The sequence below is a fragment of the Elephantulus edwardii genome, unplaced genomic scaffold, assembly GCF_000299155.1.
Source record: "Elephantulus edwardii isolate Elephantulus edwardi_28Jun2011 unplaced genomic scaffold, EleEdw1.0 scaffold00020, whole genome shotgun sequence".
NCBI classification, from domain to species: domain Eukaryota; kingdom Metazoa; phylum Chordata; class Mammalia; order Macroscelidea; family Macroscelididae; genus Elephantulus; species Elephantulus edwardii.
Genome location: NW_006399770.1, coordinates 495,047 through 514,691, shown reverse-complemented (window position 1 = coordinate 514,691; position 19,645 = coordinate 495,047). Strand labels below are relative to the sequence as shown.

The following is a 19,645-nucleotide window of genomic DNA, read 5'->3' as shown; positions in this document are numbered from 1 at the left end:
GTTTATGAAAATTAATAAAATATAATTATAGAAAAAAAACAAAAACTGCTTTTAATAAGGAAAAGACCTGACTTATATAATATACAGCAATAATTATTTTAATTACACTGTTTTTCTAATATCCTGCAGTGTATGGCTTCACATGGGCTAGTGAGCATTTGACTTCTGTGTCATACCAGTTTCTGAAGGGGAAGGTGGCTCTCTTTCATCAAGATCATCTGCAGATGACATGGTACCACTTGAAGGAGTTCGAGGAAGTTTTCGATGAAAGTCTCCTAAGAAAATGATGGATAAAATTATGTGATCATGTATTAAACCAGCATTAAGAATGACAGCATTCTTAGAATAAACAATTCCTACCATCATACTAGCTTCAATATAAAATTTGTTTTCATTCTCAAGACTTCAGATATTAGAAATTCAGATATTTATTCCTGGGAATGAAAAGCATGTAAATCAAATGGAACCTTATCAAATACAGTTTAAAAGCTAAGGTCCATATATCCAAATGAGATCTTCTGCCAACTTATGAAAAATTTCTCCCCATGTCTTATGTCTATTATTGGATGAAAGCTGGTCAAATAATAAAGTTCTCAATGACATAACTGTTGAATTAAGTTAATAAATGTATATAGCACAATCTAAAGTTTTCTTAAATATATAATAATTTAAAATCAGTAATACAACAGAACACTACATTTATGCTAACAAGAAGACAAACATAAAAATCAAGAATAACACAACCATCGTAACAGGATGCAGGCTGTGCCAGCCAAGGACTCTGCCATCTGTGTGAAAGCTTGGTAGGAAGCAGACTTGTTAGGGTCAGGAATTTTGCTCCCTTTTGGCATTAACAAACAGGGGGCTATCTAAGTAAAAACTCACTTTAACAGAAGGTTTTAACTCTTAGGATCACCATTCCAAAGCTCTTTCCACATGATTTACATTTACGAAAAGGAATAATCATAATGTTTTAAAGGTGGTCATTTAGGTTTTGCTTTGAGTATGTCCTCAGTGACTCAGAAATACAAAGGAGCACATTCCATCATAGCTTTAATTGCAAATTGGCTTCCTTCAGTGAAACAGTATCTGCTTTCCCTTCTAATTCCAAAGAGTCCTGGTGGTGTCCACGACACATATGAGGAAAACTAAAAGGTCAGCAGTTCAAATACACCAGCTGCTCCAAGCAGAGAAATGGGCAGTCTCCTCTAATGAAGACTTAAGAGCTCAGAAACCTGCTGGAGAGTCACTGTGAAGAGGATCCAACTTGACTAATGTCAGTGGCTTTGATTAATGCTTTTATCAAGTGTACCTTTTGGGTATTTGTCCCAACAGAATCAAAGCAGCATTTATTTAATCCTTTGAACTGATATTTGAAGAGCGTGGACATGTCCCCAGTTTCCTCTTTTCAAGTGAGGCTCTAAATCCATTTGTCATGTGACATGGGTTCCAGGTTCTGGCCATTCTCTGCTCTGTCTTAACTGGAAATAGCTTTCTCAATCCCACATTTATAAGAGTTCACTAAATTGTCCATGATAGTTACTAATAATTTTTTAAAATTTTATTTTATACTGGTTTACATACAAAGCTCATAAAATTTATATACTTTGTTTTTCACATCAGACCTTTCCCCTTTCCTTTACCAATCCCTCCTTCTACCCATCAAATTCTTCAACCCTATGTTTAAGTTCCCCTGCGCCACTGGATCCTTGTACACGTTGTATAAGCATTTGCATTTATGAGATTGAGTTAGTTCACTTAGCATAATGCTCTCCAGTCCCTGCCATGTTAGGTAGCAGTTTACAAACTCAATGCTCCTGCGTGCTGCATAGTATTCCATTGTATAAATGTACCATAATTTCTCAATTCATTCAATTGTGGTTGGACATCTGGGTTGTTTCTATGTTCTTGCAGTGTTGAATAATGCTGCTGTGAACATTGCTGTACAAGTCTCTGTTTGTGCCTCAGTTCTCCTTTTCTCAGGGTATATTCCAACCAGTGGAATAGCTGGGTCATATGGAAATTCTATGTTCAGCTTTTAGAGGAAATGACATACTGCCTTCCAGAGTAGTTGTACCATTTTAAAATCCCACCAATAATGTATAAGAGTTCCTATCTCTCCACATCCTCTCCAACATTTATTACTTGCTGTTCTGTTAAACTTTGTCACTGCTACTGGGGTAAGATAGTATCTCATTGTGGTTTTTATTTAAATCTCTCTTATTGCCAGTAATTTGGAGCATTTCTTCATGTGTTTGCCTGTTGGCCATCCTAAAGTCTTCCTCTGTGAAAAGTCTTTCCATGTTTTTTGCCCATTTTGTAATAGAATTATCAATCTTTTTCTTCTGGAGGCCCTGTAAAATTCTGTAAACTTTTGTTATGAGACCTTTGTCTGAGATGATACTGTCAATTTTTTGTTCCTAGTCAGCAGGTTTTCTTTTCACCCTGTTGGAAAAAGTTTTCAATGTGCACAGATATTTAAGCTTTAGGAGGTCCCATTCATCAATTTTTATCCTCTTCACATCGTGCATTACTGGCTGTACTTGGCAGTCCCTTTATACCATAGGCTAGGCCTTCTAAGCTTGGTCCCAGTTTGTTTCTTATGAGCTTTATGGTTTGGGATTTTATTCTGAGGTCTCTGATCCACCTTGAGTTGATTTTTGTGTATGGTGTGAGATATGGATCCTGTTTCAGCTTTATACAGATAGCAGTCCAGTTTTGCCAGGACCATTTGTTGAAGAGGTCATCATTTCCCCATTTTATAGCTTTTATTTCCTTGTCAAATATCAGTTGACTTTAGACAGATAAGTCCACTTCTGGATTCTCAATTCTGTTCCATTGGTCTATGTGCCTATCATTATACCAGTACCATGCTGTTTTAGTTGTGAGGTTAGGGAGTGCTAGAATTCCCACTTTTTGTTCTTCAGAAGTACTTTGCTTATTTGGGGTCTCTTTCGTCTCCAAACAAACTTGACAATTTCCCTTTTGATCTTGAAAAATTAATTTTCTATCTATATTGGGATTAAGTTGAACATGTAGATTGCTTTTGGTAAGACTGTCATTCTCACAATATTGAGTCTTCTTCCTATCTGTGAACAGGGCACATTTCACCATTTAAGTCTTTTATTGTGTCATGCAGAAATGTTATATAATTTTCTTTATATAGGTCTTTTGTATCTTTAGTTAGATACACTCCCAAGTATCTCAATTTGTGGTTGGCTACTGTATTTGGTATTGCTTTCTTGGTTTCCTTCTCCAAGTTCTCTTCATTACTGTAGAGGAATCCCACTGATTTTTAGATACTGATCTTGTATCCTGGTATGCTGCTATATTGATTTACTACCCCTAACAGTTTTTTTGTTGAGTCCTTGGGGTTTTCTGTGTACACTATCATATCATCTGCACTGAATGACAATTTAACCATCTCTCTGCCAGTCAAAAAGCCTTTTCTTTCTTTCTCTTATCATACTGCGATAGCATGTACTTCCAATACAATATCGAACAGCAGTGGCCACAGTGGACATCCTTATCTGGTCCCTGTTCACAAGGAAAATGCTTTTAGCCTTTCTCCACTGAAATGATACTGGATCTTTGTTTTGCATATATAACTTTTCCCTATGTTTAAAAATTCCCTTCTATTTTTGTTGAATATCTTAATCAGAAAGGGGTATTGGATTTTGTCAAATGCCTTTTCTGCATCAATTGCTAGGATGATATGGTTCTTGTTATTTTTTGTTGTTGTTGTTGTTAATATGGTGAATTATGTTGATTGTTTTTTTGTATGTTGAACCATCCTTGCATACCTCTTATGAATCCCACTTGGTCATGATGAATTTTTTTTTATGTGCTTCTGGATTCAGTTGGCTAGGATTTTGTTATGGATTTTTGCATCTATGTTCATGAGAGATATTGGTCTATAGTTTGTTCTGGGTTTTTTTGTTTGTTTGTTTTATTTGTAGTATCTTTGCCTGATTTTGGTATTAGGGTTGTGCTTGCTTCACAGAATGTCTCTGACAGTGTTCCTTTCCCCCCCCCCTATATTTTGAAATAACTTAAGTAGAATTGGTGATAAATCTTCTCTGAAGGTTTGGTAGAATTCAACTGTCAAGCCATCCAGTTCAGGACTTTTTTGGTGGGGGAATCTTTTGATAATCACTCAATTTCTTCTTTTGTGATGGTTCTGTACAGGTGTTCTACATCTGACCATGTCAATCGGGTATGGCATGAGTTTCAAGGAATTTGCCCCTTTACTCTAAGTTTTCAAATTTATCCAAGTATAGCTTTTCATTATTTTCTGATATCATAGATTTAATTTCCTCTGGTTCTATTGTCATGTCAACTCTATCATTCCTTAATTGAGTTATTTGTGTCTTCTCCTTTTTTTCTTTTAAGTTTACCAATGATTTGTCGATTTTATTGATCATTTTGAAAAACCAGCTGCTGGTCTTATTGATGGTTTCAATAGTTTTTCTGTTTTCTATCTCATTGATTTCAGCTTCTATTCTTATAATTTCCTTTCTTCCAGAGGCTGTTGGCTTAGATTGTTCTTGTTCTATTTGATGAAGGTGTTGAGTTCAATCATTTATTTTGCTTCTTTCTTCTTTATGTGTTTGCCTATTGCTATGAACTGAGGAATGCGTTAGCTGTATCCCTGAGGTTTAGGTACGCTGTGTTTTCATTATTATTTATTTATTTCAGTGAACTTTTTAATTTCATTCTTTATTTCTTCTATAACCCAATCGTGTTCTAGCAGCTATTTAGGTTCTTATGTTGATTGCTTTATAAACTTTATCCTCTGGTGGTTAATTTCTAGTTTTATGGCCTTGTGGTCTGAGAAGATTCTATGTATTACTTAATTATTTTTTTTTAATTTTTGAGGCTTGCTTTGTGCCCTAATATGTGATCACTTATGGACAATGTACCATGTGCACTTGAGAAGAAAGTGAATTGAGTTTTAGTTGGGTGCAGTGCACCGAATAATCCACAAGGTCGAGTTGGCTGACTGTATAGTTTAATCCTTCTACATTTTTTTTTACAGTATAAAATGTTTATTTCATGGAATTACTTTGTGAACATTATTGTCAGTATTACATTTTAAGGTATTTTGACATTTGTAAGCCATTAAAATTTAAGGTTAGCTTGCCACATAATGCAAATGAAATCAGTTGTAGATTATATCCCATTGTATGCAGGTCCTCCACCACCTTCAGCTACCACCCAGTTAATGTTCTGACTTGGATCTTTAATATCACACGTTTTGCAGTGCACACAGTTCTGAGCATTGATCTGTAACCGAAATCCATCACCCTGTTCCAATGGAACAAATTCATAAACTCCTGCAGGGCAGAATCGCTGTTCAGGTCCATCGTAGATAGACAGGTTTCTATTTATAGGTACGCTGTCATCCTTTAAGGTTAAATGTGCTGGCTGGTCATCATGATTAGTACCACTCAGAGCCACAGATGATAAGAAGTCAAAGCTGATCTGACCATCAGGTTTTGGATAATCAATAGGTGTGCAGTCCTTTGCTGGTTTTAGTTGCTTTGAGTCAGAACCTTTATGTTTTAGAGTCCATGTCTCTGTTCCTCTAAATATCCAGTAAAATATTCCAGTGTAAATCATCCCACCGTATATACCCAGGATTCCGTGGCAGGACAGTCTTATATTTCTGACAGAGTAGAGCTCTTTTCATACCTATGATTTCTTCAAATTATCCTTGTACTCAGTAACATGGAGTCCTATTATTTTTTATTGAAAGTTTTCACTAGTTAGTTGCTTAAAAATAGATTCCGCTGCCAAAATTCCACTTTTCATTGCTGTGTGGGTACCTTTGATCTTGGGAACATTCATGAAACCAGGACTACAATCAATTAGTAACCCACCAGGGAAGGTAAGTTTTGGTATAGACTGCAGACCACCTTCATTGAGAGCTCTGGCTCCATATGCAATCCTTTTTCCACCTTCCAATGTTGGTTGAATGCTGGGATGGTGTTTCCATCTCTGGAATTCTCTAAATGGGCTCAGGTATGGATTTTCGTAGTCCAGACCAACCACCAAGCCAAGAGCTACCATGGGTTCACCTTCATTTAAGTGATAGAGAAAAGATCCTCCATAAGTATATCTGTCCAAAGGCCAGCCAACAGTGTGATCTACTCTCCCAGGTTTCCATTGCTTTTCATCAATAATCCATAACTCTTTTAGTCCAATTCCATAGGTTTGGGGCTCACAATTTGGCCTCAAATTAAACTTTTTATATAGTTACTTGGCTAGATGTCCATGGCAACCTTCTGAAAAAATTCTAACTTTGGCATGTAGTTCCAGTCCTCTTTCAAATGTTGTCTTTGAAGCACCATCTTTTTGTATTCCTACATCATTAGTGGCAATTCCTTTTATACTACCATACTCATGAAAAAGAACCTCAGCAACAGCATAACCAGGGTACTTCAACACCAAGGGCTTCTGCTTGTTCTCCCATCCAGTTCAACACATGTCCCAAGCATACAAAGTAATTGACATGATTATTCATTGGAAGACCTGGAAGAATTGGTACAGGAATTCTATGTTTTTCAGCTAAGATTCCAAATCTGTCTCCTGTTACAGTAGTTTTAAGTGGAGCCCCCTTCTCTTTCCAGTCTGGTAAGAGTTCTTCAAAGGCACATGGATCAAGGCAAGCTCCTGAGAGAGTGTGAGCTCCTATCTGAGCAGCTTTTTCCACTAGACACACATGGATTTCCTGTTCATGCTCAGCAGCCAACTGCTTTAAACGAATAGCTGCAGAGAGCCCGGCAGGGCCTGCACCAACTATTACTACATCCGCTTCCTCGGCAAACCTCTCCATATTCATCCCCTCCCATCGCTTGTCCTTATCTTGGGGATAAATGGTATAGTGGGTAGTAATTCGAGGTACAACAGAAGTTGAAGACCATCTTGCAGCCCAGAGAGGTAGATAATTTTTCTTAATTTTCAAGGCATGAAAATACTGATGCGCCCGGCAGGGCAGCTTGGCCAACGGTGGTAACATGTTGACAGAAGCCAGGGCTCTCTTGGTCTCTAATCCTTCTACATTTTTCTTAAATTTCTTTTGAGTTGACCTATCTTTTTGGCAAGAGTGGTGTGTTAAAGTCTCCTACCACTATTGTGGTGTTGTCTATTTCTTTCTTCAGTTCTGTTAACAGTTGTTTTATGTATTTAGAATTTCTGTCATTTGGTAAATAGATGTTGACCAATGTTCTATCCTCTTGATCTACTGTGTTTTTAATCACTTTATAGTGCCCTTCCTTTTTATGGTGATTTTCATTCTGAAGTCTATTTTATGAGAGATTAGTATTGCCACTCCTTCTTTTTTGTGGATGCCATTCACTTGGTATCTTTTTTCCAGCTTTTTATTTTGAGTCTATCTTTTTCTTTATTTAATAGATGTGTCTCACAACCAGGAGAGAATAAAATAGATGAATGGGACCTTCTAAGAATAAAATCTCTATGCACATCCAAAAACTTCTCCAACAGGGTAAAAAGGAAGTCACAGACTGGGAAAAATTATTTGGTAATGGCATGTCTGATAAGGTACTTATATCTAGAATTTATAAAATACTTTAGCACCACAACAAGATAAAGGTAAATAACCCAATTGAAAAATGGGCACAGGACATGGGCACTTGATCAAAGAAGACATTCAGAAGGCCAACAAATACATGAAGAAATGTTCAAAATCCTTAACTCTAAGAGAGATGCAAATCAAAACAACTATGAGATATCATCTCACCCCAGTAAGAATAGCAAAATTTAACAGAAAAGCAAACATCAAATACTGGCAAGGTTGTGGAGAAACTGGAACCCTTATTCACTGCTGGTGGGAATGTAAAATGGTGCAACCACTATGGAAGGCTGTATGGCGCTTTCTCAAAAAGTTGCAAGTAGAAATGCCATTTGACCCAACAACTGCACTACTGGGAATATACCCTAAAGAAATCATAACCGCCACCCAAGCAGATATATGCACACCCATGTTTACTGCTGCTTTTTCCACAATAGCAAAGAGTTGGAAACAACCCAAGTGTCCATCAACAAATGAAGGGATAGAGAAGCTCCAGTGTAGTCACACAATGGAATACTATGCAGCATTAAAAAAGAAGGAACTCATGAAATATTATACAAAATGGGTGACCCTGGAGGACATTATGCTGAGTGAAATATCTCAGTCACAAAAGGACAAATATTGCATAGTGCCACTGTTGTAAAATGGGACTGACACTGGAGTCGAAGAAAGACTCAGAAAGAGGGGATAAATAATGTATACTCCATTGAAACAGATGCTGGAGAGAACTTTTTATAGGGATATATGATTAGGCATTATTGTCATGACAGGAGTCCAGAACGAAGGCTGCATAGTGGAGTGGACTTGGAGTCCAGAACAAAGGCTGCACAGTGGAGTGGACTTGGGGGGAGGGATTGTATAACAATGAAATAATTTATTTATTTTTTTTTCCTTTTCAAAGAGAAAAGCAAATTGCAGGGGAGGGGTGGGCAGAGAGAAAAGTGCAACAATGAATGAATGTAAAGTCTGGAAACTTTCATTAACATTAATAAAAAAAAGTTGATAAAAAGTAGATGTGTCTCTTGTAGACAATATATTGATGGGTTTTGCTTTTTAATTCTGCTACTCATTTTTTCTTGATTGGTGCATTAAGGCCAATCCTATTAAATGTGATTACTGACAGGCCAGGTTTTTTTCCTCTTGCCATTTTACTGTTTGTTTTTTTGTTGTTTCTTATTACTATGGACCATCCACTGTCCTTTGGTATCTTTACGTGTTGGACTTCCCTTAAAAGTTCTTGTCTGCTCTGGTCTCAAGTATCACAGTCAGCTTGTTATTTTTATTTTGGAAAAGATGATGTGAAGTTTCTTTCAATCACTCAGAAGGCAAGTGTAGCCACTTGTAAAAGCAAAGTAGTAAGGAACAGACTAGGAAAGTCAAGAGTTGAAAGGGCAGGGAATTAAGGGCAAGGAATTTTTCAAAAATAAAATTAACAAGGGGATTGTTTCAGAAGGGGATTGTGAAAAGGATATATATGGTGGACCAAAGTCAGTTAGTCAAGTAATGATTCAAGTTTTAAATTATTCTTTTGTTCTTTTTTGCTGGGTGTTTTGTTTGTTCAAGTCTAAGATTTGCATGAACGATATAATGTGGAAGCAAGTACTGATCTCCCATAATCTGAGAAAATTAAGTATATGTAAAAGAATGAGGAGTGGAACACAACACCCCTTAATCTCATCAAAATCCTAATGAATTTAAGAGTAGTTTTCCTAGGGTGTGACCTGTATTACCTTTCCTTCACCTCACTATAGATAAAAATGAAGAAAAGTGAGCCAAGAAGGGCTATGGATGAGTAGAACCTCCCTGTCATCAAGGGAGAATTGCCTAATATGAAGCTTTTAGGACCAGGTTGCTTGTTCAAAGAAGCTCCTTGACAGCAGGGAAGCCCAAGGCACATGGACATCTCCAAGGAATGATCCATCTCCAAGGAACACTTGGCCTTCCCATAGAGCTAGCACCCTAAATGTGGACTTCCAAATAACTGTTCATTGACTCTGTCCACTTGTTGTAGCTCTGTTACAGCAGCACTAGATAACCAAGACAGTGCCTGCCATTCAAAAGAGGGCAAAAATCAACTATGTAAACTATGCTTTTGTTATGTGCTATTCCATCAGAACAGACTCATAGCAGATAAACACTACAACCAGTTTACCAAGGCTGTAAATCCTTCTCCCATTAACTAGCTGGTGGATTTGAAATTCATGACTAAAACTGCAGTGCACTTCTTACCACTAGGCCACCAGTATACCTATAGTATATTGTTGTAGTTGTTACGTGCCATCGAGTCAAGTACAACTCACAGCAACTCTATGAACTAGAGACTTGAACCCTGTTCTAATAACGATCATAATTTCTCTATGTTCCAGAGTTTCCAGAGGCATGTGGTTTAGGAAGTGGATGCCACTCCTGCTTCCAAACCTGCATCCATCTGGGAGCTCCACCAAACACTGTCCATGATAGGGAGACATTACGGTATTTTTTTTTCCAAGAAATCTTAATTTCTTTATTGATTTTTTGACTCAACAATTTTTTTTAAACTTTTTGTTTTTTTCTGAAACGTTCTTGTTGTTATGAGCGACATTATGGTATTTGACACACCAGTTGCACAACATTCAGCATCACAGATTCCCAAGATCAGTCAAGCAAACTGACAGAACAGTGCTGTACCACTTAGAAGAATGTACATCCCAAACACAATAAACCCCAGACCCAAGGGCCACAGGCCTAGGGCCCAACAGCCTTTTAAATACAAGGCCCACCGACCAGGTCCTGGTTGACTCTAAACCAAGAGGCTTCCAGCCAACAGCTCATTGTTAGCTAAATCTGGCAAATCCAATCAGCTCACACGTGATTGTGAATGAAATAAATAACAAAACAGTCCACACCCGACTCTAATCAAAGACAAGAGACATCACCTTTCAGAATCCAACCACTTCACAAATGAGCCTCCAAACCAGGTAATAAAAACAAAGAAAATACAGAGAATGATTAATATAATTTGGGATGATCATTTCCTCTGGTGGAAATATGGCATTATCATCAAGGAGCTGAACACAGCTGCTTTTAAAAATCTAGTAAATTGTATTTCTAAAGCTGAGAATGCTTTATAGGAGCATTCTATTTTTCTTTAAAACATACATATTTATGTACGTATATTTCTATATTGACAAAATCGTTCATAAGAAAAGGTAGTTAAATATTTTTAAAAATCTGACTTTTTAAATTAAATTATAAAACACTTTCACTGATAAATGTTTACGTACCTGGACTTACTGATTCAGAATCCAAGGATCTAGATTCACTGCTCCCACCTGTACTTTCGGAATCACTAAACATTCCAAATGCCCAAGACCTTGTGAAAGAAGGACCTTTAATGAAAAAACATATTAAATGTCAAAATTGGTAACAGATAAATTTCAAGCTAATGAAATAATAAAAAAGCACACAGATTTCTTAACAATTACCTATGATATACTTACTGTAAGATGGGTACTGCACTTACAATTTAAACAATTTAGGTTATTTTATAAATTAGCACTCTCTGGTAAAAAGCTACCTGTTACATATGCACTGTTAGAGCTTCTATCCTCTTCAACATTCGGAAAACTGTTAGGAAGATGCACATCTTCTAGAGAGTCGGCAGGCCCATATCCAGAAGTTTGGGAACTATCTGTTAATTGTTTCTTTAAGTACCTAAAAAGTCCAAATAAAACTCCTCAGTAAGAAGAATGACTTATGGTTTATTTTACTTTTCAAAAAGTTGGTTATTGTATTATACTAGTTAGTACCATTAATTTTTATAGGAAACATGAATAAAGTCTTTTAATTATACAACTGAAACATGAAAAAGGTGGAACAAAAGTAGAATCAATAACTCAGGTTTTATTTAAATTCTTCTCATTTTCAACCTCAGTTGAAAGTAAAACAGGTTAAATATTGTTGTTGTTGTTGTTATGTGCCACCTAGTCACTTGCAACTCATAGTGACCCTACGTACAAGAGCCCTAAACACTATTCTATCCTGTGCCAACCTCGCCGTCTCAAACCACTCATTACTACCACTCCACTCACAGAATCGATCCATCTTATCGAAGGTCTTCCTCTCCTGCGCCGCCCCTCCACTCTGCTAAGCATGATGTCCTTCTCCAAGGACCAGTCCCTCCTTGCAACATGTCCAAAGTATGTCAGACATAGCTTCAGAATCCTTGATTCCAAGGAGCACTCCAGCTTCATCTTCTCCAGGACATATCTGTTTGTTCTCCTAGCAGTCCATGGTATATTCAGCACTCTTCTCCAGCACCACAGCTCAAAGGCATCAATTCTCTTTATATCTTCTCTATTCACTGTCCAACTCTCCGATGCACAGCACGTAACTGCGAAGACTAGAGCCTGGATCAGGTGCACCTTAGTCTCCAGCCTGACGTCGTTGCTCTTCAGTACTATTTAGAGATCCCTGACAGCCGACTTGCAATGCAATTTGTTTCCTGATTTCCCGGCTGCTGTTACCAAGAGTGTTGACTGTGAAACCAAGTAAATGAAAACTGTTAACTATCTCAATCTCTTCAACATCCATACTGATGCTGCCAGTTGGCCCTGTGGTGAGAATCTTTGTTTTCCTGATGTTCAGCCTCAATCCACACCGAAGGCTGCAGTCCTTGACCTTCTGCAGCAAGCATTTCAGGTCCTCCTCAGTTTCAGCAAGCAGGGTCGTGTCATCCGCATAACGCAGGTTGTTGATGACTCTTCCACCAATCATGATGCCACATTTCTCCTCATACAGCCCAGCATCTCGGATGATCTGTTCTGCATACAGATTGAAAAGTTATGGAGACAAAATACATCCCTGATGGACTCCCTTCTTGATTTTGAACTATGTAATGTCTCCTTGTTCTGTTCTGACGACTGCCTCTTGGTCCAAGTATAGGTTTTGCATTAGCACAATCAAATGTTCTGGGGTTAAATATTACAGACATTAAAAAATGCCTTGTCATGTTTTTTAAAAATTGGTAAAGATGATTTCTTTTTAAATTGTGCAGAACTACATCTGTGTCAAAATGGAAAGCTTTCTTATAAACTCTGGGTTATATCTACTCATTAAATATATGTACTTAGAAACTGAAAAACAAAAATATGACATTTTTAAAGTTAATTTTACAAATATCAGAATAAGATACTTCCTCTTACTGGGCAGGAATTTAGCAGTAAATTATTTCATTTTGTGTAACAATTTCAGTTATAGATTAATTCTTACCCATCAACTTTGTCTTCTTCATTAGCATTTGTGGCCGTGACAAAATCACCATATTCTTGGCCTGGGTCATAAATCTTGGCACTCTCACAGAAAGACTGCAAGGCATTTGCAAGGGATGCAGCTTGGACATGCTGCATTTGGAAAAGGTTAACTGTTACCTATGGTCACAGATAGAGACAAAGGGACAGTAACTCATGATGTACAAAACATCCCATCAATACAATGGTTTCATGAAACAGCATCAATAAAGAAGCACAAACTGAAGCATGTAATACTCAAGTATGCCTACTGTACTGCCTGACACTCTGTAAGGTCTGGAGCAGGAAAAAAGTATTAATCTAATATTCAGTATCAATAATTTCCAGCAAACTGACTTTAAACAAAAAAAGTTAAAAACAAATACACCCACATTTCCCTACTGGTTCACAGTTTAGGAGATGAACATTTGTACATCCACATTCCTTTACTTTGATGACCTGACCACAAATGCCTGAATGCTCAAGTCAAAAACAAGGGGGAATTTTTTTTTAATGTATTAAAATGTCTATTTGTATATGTACATAGGATGTACACTAAATGGATCACAATGATTGGCTCTGAAAAAGGGAGGGTGAACTAAAGGTACATTTTTCATTAATATTATTTACATGGTTTGAAACTATTTTTTCATCATATTATCTAAACATTACTTGTGTATTAAAATATCTCAATTTTCTTCCTTAATTCTTCCTGAGTAAGTCATATTTCTATGAGCTTTTTTAAAAATTTCCATTCGTACATTATTGCACATTTTCCTCCCTCCCCTCCCCCCAGGTTTGCTTTTCTCTGTGAAAAAAAACACAACAAAACCCACAAAACCACTCAACTTTGATTGTTGTACAGTTTCCCACCCCCAGTCCACCTTACTATGCAGCTCTCATTCAGGACTGTTGTTATACAGATAATACCTAATCATATACTCCTTTTAAGCAGTTCTTTTCCTCATCTGTTTCAATGCAGTGTACATTATTTATCTCCTGTTTTTCTAGTTTCCCCCTAACCCCGATGTCAGTCCTGTTTTACAACAGTGGCATTATGCAGAATTTGTCTTTTTGTGACTTAGATATTTCACTCAGCATAATGTCCTCCAAGGCCATCCATTCTGTGTAATATTCCGTGAGTTCCTTTTTTTTTTTGGTGCTGCATAGTATTGCATTGTTTGAATATACTACAGCTTCTCTATCCATTTGTTTGTTAACGGTCACTTGGTTTGTTTCCATCTCTTTGCTATTGTGAACAAAGCAGCAATAAACATGAGTATGCATGTATCTGTTTGGGTGGCAGTTATGGTTTCTTTACAGTATATTCCTAGTAGTGGAATTGCTGGGTCAAATAGTATTTCTATTTCCAACTTTTTGAGAAAGTGCCATATTGCCTTCCATAGTGGTTGCACCATTTTACACTCCCACCAACAGTGAATAAGGGTTCCAGTTTCTCTACAACTTTGCCAGCGTTTGTTGTTTGCTGGTCTGTTGAATTTTGCTATTTTTACTGGAGTGAGATGATATAATTATTTTGATTTGCATCTCTCTTAGAGATTTGGAACATTTCTTCATATGTTTGTCAGTCATCTGAACGTCTGGTGAAGTGTCTGTTCATATTCTGTGCCCATTTTGCAATCGGTTTGTTTACCTTTATCTTGTTTTGGTGCTCGAATATCCTATAAATTCTAGATATAAGTCTCTATCACATATGTAAGTACCAAATAATTTTCCCCCAGTCCGTGGCTTTCCTTTTTACCCTGTTGGAGAAGTTTTTGATGTGCACAGGGATTTGATTCTTAGAAGGTCCTATTCATCTATTTTATCCTCTCCTGGTTGTAGGTAGTGGAAAATTCTTATCAGAACAAAATTCATTTTACTTCATTAATTCTATAAAACCAGAAATACAGAACTCTTTATAATTAATGTACCCTGTAGTGCTCATACAGTGGTTGTTGTGATGCTGAACACTGTTATATAAGTGTTCAGGTCTTTCATTCATAGGGTTGCTATGAGTCGTCTACGACTTGACGACACTTAACAACAACAACATATTGCTCATATTTTAGAAGTATTTTCTTAGACATTTCCAAGACAGGGCACTCTGGTGGCCTAGTCTGCAGGGAGTTGTGTTGTCTGGCCACTTAAGTCCACCTGCTGCCTTGCAGAAGAAGGATGGTGTCTCTTTCCTTGAAATTTACAGCCTCCAAACACCTGCTGCAAGGTCACCTCCAAGTTGAATCCAACTGCACAGGAATGACTGAATTTATGAGTGAAATTCTAAACACATGATTCCATTGATGCCAAATACATTATTGTACAAGTGTCTCAATACACAATCATTACTACTACCACACTCGTAATGACAACAGTAATGATAGTATCTATTTATCAAGTTTTTAAAAAGTGACACATCCATTCTAAAAGCTTCTCATGAATTAACTACTGTTCACAAAATTATTTGATGGAGGCAGAGCTATTTCACAGATAAAAACACTGAGGCTCAGGAGAGTCACGTACTTTATCCAAGTTCTAGACAGCACGTGTGTAGCTTGTGGTGGGGTCTGATGTGCATCTAAGCACTCTGGATCCACAGCATTTATTATTATGATAAGAATAGGTAAAAAGAGAACTCTCAGATGAGTTAAAGGCCCTAAATTAAATAATAAAGGCATAAAATATTTAAGAGAAAATATAGGATAATGTTTTTAATAATCTTAGAATGGGGAAAATTTGCTTGAGATTCTTCTGAGTCAATGATCCACAAATTAAACTATTAACAATACGGTCTACACAAAATTCAGTAGCTTCCTAAGATAAAAAAAATCCACAGTTGTTTTTTTAAAAAGACAACAGTACAGAAAAAATATGTACCATATACAGCAGACAAATATTGTACGAGACAAACAACTCCTACAAATAATTCCTTTTACTCCAAATATCTGAGTACCTATATATGTTAGAAATCATTCTAAGCTTTGAGACTCTACTAGTGGGGTAAAGTCCAGGGTAAAAAACTTGAGCTCTCAGAGTTTCTATTCTGAAAGTGGTTGCAGGAATAGGTAAGAAATCAAGTAAACAAATAAGCTAAATTCTGATAATGAAGAATGCTATGAGTAAGAAAGAAGAAAACCAAGTGATAGAGTGTAACATCATGTATGCTTTTGGAAGAGGAATTTGGACTTGTTAGTTCAGGGGAAGCATCTCTGACAAGGAAACATTTTAACTGAGACCTAATTTAAGAACAAGACACTCCAAAGTTTCAGGGAAAAGACTAATCTGGACAGAAGGAAAATGTAGTACAAAGGTCCTAGGGCTAAAGTGACTTGGAGAGAGAGCATCCTATTAAACAGATGCAAAGGTCAGTAAGAGTGAAACAAATTCAAAGAGGTTAAACTTCGGTTTAAAATCAAGTCAGAGAATAAGAGTTATTCAATGCCCTGTGAGGATCCTGCTGGAGGAGTTGTTATGAGTCAGAACAATTCAAGGGCAGTAAGTTTGGAAGTTGAAGGAGGACTTTAAGCAGGGTTCCACCAGTGATCTGTTTTTTAAATGATACTCTGTATCGTGTGGAATGAATTTAGGAAACCAAGGATCATGAATATCACATTTTAACTAGCTTCAGGTTATTTCAAACACTGTCATATTTCTTCATCTCTCTAGACACACCAGCTGAATACTAGGACTTCTGATGAGCTTTTGAATCTATTCCAAGACAGACTTTCCCCAATAAAAACTTCTTGGCATAAATCATATTTGGAATGTTCATATAAATAGCTACAGTAGCTTATTTGTGACTTTCCCCAATGAAAATTGCTTGGCATAAGTCATATTTGAAATGTACATATAATAAATATAATAGCTTATTTTTTTACCTAGCTTCTTCAAGAAACAAAAGATACTCAAATTATCAATAGTATAGTTTTAAATCAGTAATTGACTAAATAGGTACAATCAGGCAATTCTCCAGATGGTTGTAAGCTTATCCTTAAGGTAATTGTAAATTTCAATTTTTTCTAATAAATTTTTGAAATCTAGTTATAGTTGTTATTATTTAAGGAGCCCAATGCATATACTGGCATTCATCTGCTGAATATGTTTGTTTCTGGTTATTTGTAACAGAGACTTCAACAATGCTACAAACTATAACTGAAACTTAAAATTAAAATTAATCTTTCTCAAGTCATTCAGCCTTCTCCCTTACTTTTACAGAAAGAAATAGTCAATACCTCACACTGTAGATCTTATGGAACTACCTGGACATCTCCATCAAGGTGACCCATCTCAGTGGTACTTCAAGTCCTCATGCCTACTGATCTTTTTCTCCTATCTGTTCTTGTAGACCTGGGATTTAATTCTTCCTTCTAGGTTCCCAATGTATAGTGTGTATCTTAAGTGCTTTTTAAATGAAAAGTGAATAGTAGTGAAATGCATCATGTCCCAAGTGATATTTAAGTCTCTGTATTTTCTGGTAGTGTTCACTCAAGCACATAGAACTTCCAACTGTATGCACAACTTTTCATTGTCTACATGTAGCCTTCATTCATTCCTTAAACTATTCAAATACCTCATATAATTTAGCAATAATGAAACAAAATCAGCATCCAAATATATGTTATTTACAGAAAAGAAAAATGATAGTTATGATACTAGTATGAAAAAAGATCATAATAAAAACTTAAGTGGCTGTCAATACTAAATAAAGGAGATTAAGAAGCAAAGAAAGCACCAAGATAAAGAGGGGTATTTCATAAGGATAAATAATTGAATTAATTTATCAAGAAAATATAAACATCATTGCTTACAACTGACAAAAGAACTTCAAAATGCATAAAACAAAAATTGTAGAACTTTAAATGCACAGTTTCTGCTGGAAACTTCAACACTATTTATTTGATAGAAGAAATAAAAGTAAATCATCTTGAAAACTACATAGGAGTGAAAACTACCATAAGGCAACAGGAACTAAGTGACATATATAGAACACACAGCAGCAGAATATGTTTTTAAGTACACATGGAACACTACCAGGATACACCATATTCTGGGTCATAAAACAAACCACAGCAAATCTGTTTCACCATAATGGAGTTACGGAATTCTAGAAATTGATGATACTAAAACAATATCTAGAAAAATTTTAAATATTTGAAAATTAAGCACCACATATATTATCCATACACTGAAGATGAAATCACAGGGGAAATGAAATACCATGATTTGCACAAGTAAATCTCCATTTCAAAATCTGTAGGGCAGATAAGCAGTACTCAGAGAAATTTAATACTTATATACAAGAGCATGTCTCATTGAATTTTCCTCTTAAGAAACTGAGGAGCAAAATATAAAGCAGGAAAATAGAGAAAAATAATGGAACCAAAAAGTGTTTCTTTGAAAATACTCTCATATACTTATAGTATATAAGATCAAAACATAACTCAAACCACATACTATCTTTGCTTCAAAATTTAAAATCAGTTTTTAAACTCAATAAATTCCAGTAATCTCAGAAATCAAGACTTAGGAGCACTACAGATCATTGTTTAGATGCATAGTTTGGGTTTTTTTCTTTCTTTCTGTGTTTCCTCTTGTTTTCAAAAACCTAAGGAAATTACTTACAGCTTTAAGGGTCAGATCACACTGGAAAACAAGTGTGCGGAGCTGTGCTAAAACTTCTCTCTTGGTATTTTCTAGATCATTTCGTCTTTCTTCAACATGTGTCATACACATTTTGTAGAGTTCATTTGCTTCTTCTACCTTTAAGAAAGTATGTAAATAAAAGCAGTCACTAGAATTCATATCTTCAAACTCTCATTGTAGTAAATTTAAATTGTTTTAAAGTCTTTATTTATGAATATTCTGAAATAGTCTATATTTTAAGAGGAATATTTCTACAGATACAACTATCTGTCTTGCTCAGAAATTCAAAGACCTTAGTGAAGAGCCAAGTGTGATTTACAATTAGTATACTATCTACAACATAAAGATGAAATCACAGAGGAAATTAAATACTATGTCTTGCACAAGTAAAACTAAACACTTCTATCTAAAATTGCTTGTACCATTTAAATTTTTAATTTTCTTATAATCGTAAAGGTTTGCTTATCAAATTCTATGTTCCAAAATAACAAAGTTTTAGCTTATCCTTGTGATTGCTAGTTGTTGTTATGTGCCACTGAGCCAGACCGACTCATAGCTGACCCTCAAGGCTGTAAATCACACAGAGGAGACTGCTCCTCTTTCTCCTGAGCAGCAGCTAGTGGATTCTAACCATGTACCTTTGGGTTTGCAGCACAACTCCTCACCACTGTACCACTAGAACTCTGCAGGATGTTAGAATTAGGACATACAGATTCTTTAGAATTGTTTTAGAATTAGCACTACAGCTCCTTCAATGTTAGAATTAGCATGTACAGTTGTTGTTGTTGTTGTGTGCTGTCAACTCAGAACCAACCCATAGTTGACCGTCCAGCAGGTTTTCAGAGGTAGTAAATCATGAAAGAGGAAACTGTCCAACCTTCTGCTGCAAAGCAGTTGGTGGATTCAAACCAAATACCTTTGGGATTTCAGTGAAGCTATTTTCCACTAGGCCACCAGAGCTCCCTAGCACCTACAGTTTCCCAAAATAGTAAATTTATTAAATCATCAAGTAAATAATATTCAATTACTATAGTTTTCAAAGCTCTCCTTTCATGAACAAACGAAATTTCAAGAGGCAAGAGTCTCTTAGCACCGTGGTGCTCAAAATGTGGAGTCCTTTTGCAGCATCTGTGTCATCCGG

The 19,645-nt window shown here is 36.3% G+C and overlaps 1 protein-coding gene and 1 pseudogene across 1 annotated transcript in view; both read right to left on the bottom strand.

The window, feature by feature from the left end:
* Nucleotides 1–19,645, bottom strand: part of ARHGAP29 (Rho GTPase activating protein 29) — a 69,584-nt gene that overhangs the window by 15,955 nt on the left and 33,984 nt on the right. The window contains exons 11-15 of the mRNA XM_006882478.1: nucleotides 18,484–18,621; nucleotides 12,845–13,002; nucleotides 11,151–11,287; nucleotides 10,858–10,962; nucleotides 177–275 (exon numbers count right to left, since the gene is read on the bottom strand). Coding sequence (XP_006882540.1) covers nucleotides 177–275; nucleotides 10,858–10,962; nucleotides 11,151–11,287; nucleotides 12,845–13,002; nucleotides 18,484–18,621 — 637 coding nt within the window. The remainder of the gene's footprint in view (nucleotides 1–176; nucleotides 276–10,857; nucleotides 10,963–11,150; nucleotides 11,288–12,844; nucleotides 13,003–18,483; nucleotides 18,622–19,645) is intronic.
* Nucleotides 5,173–7,021, bottom strand: LOC102850515 (annotated as a pseudogene).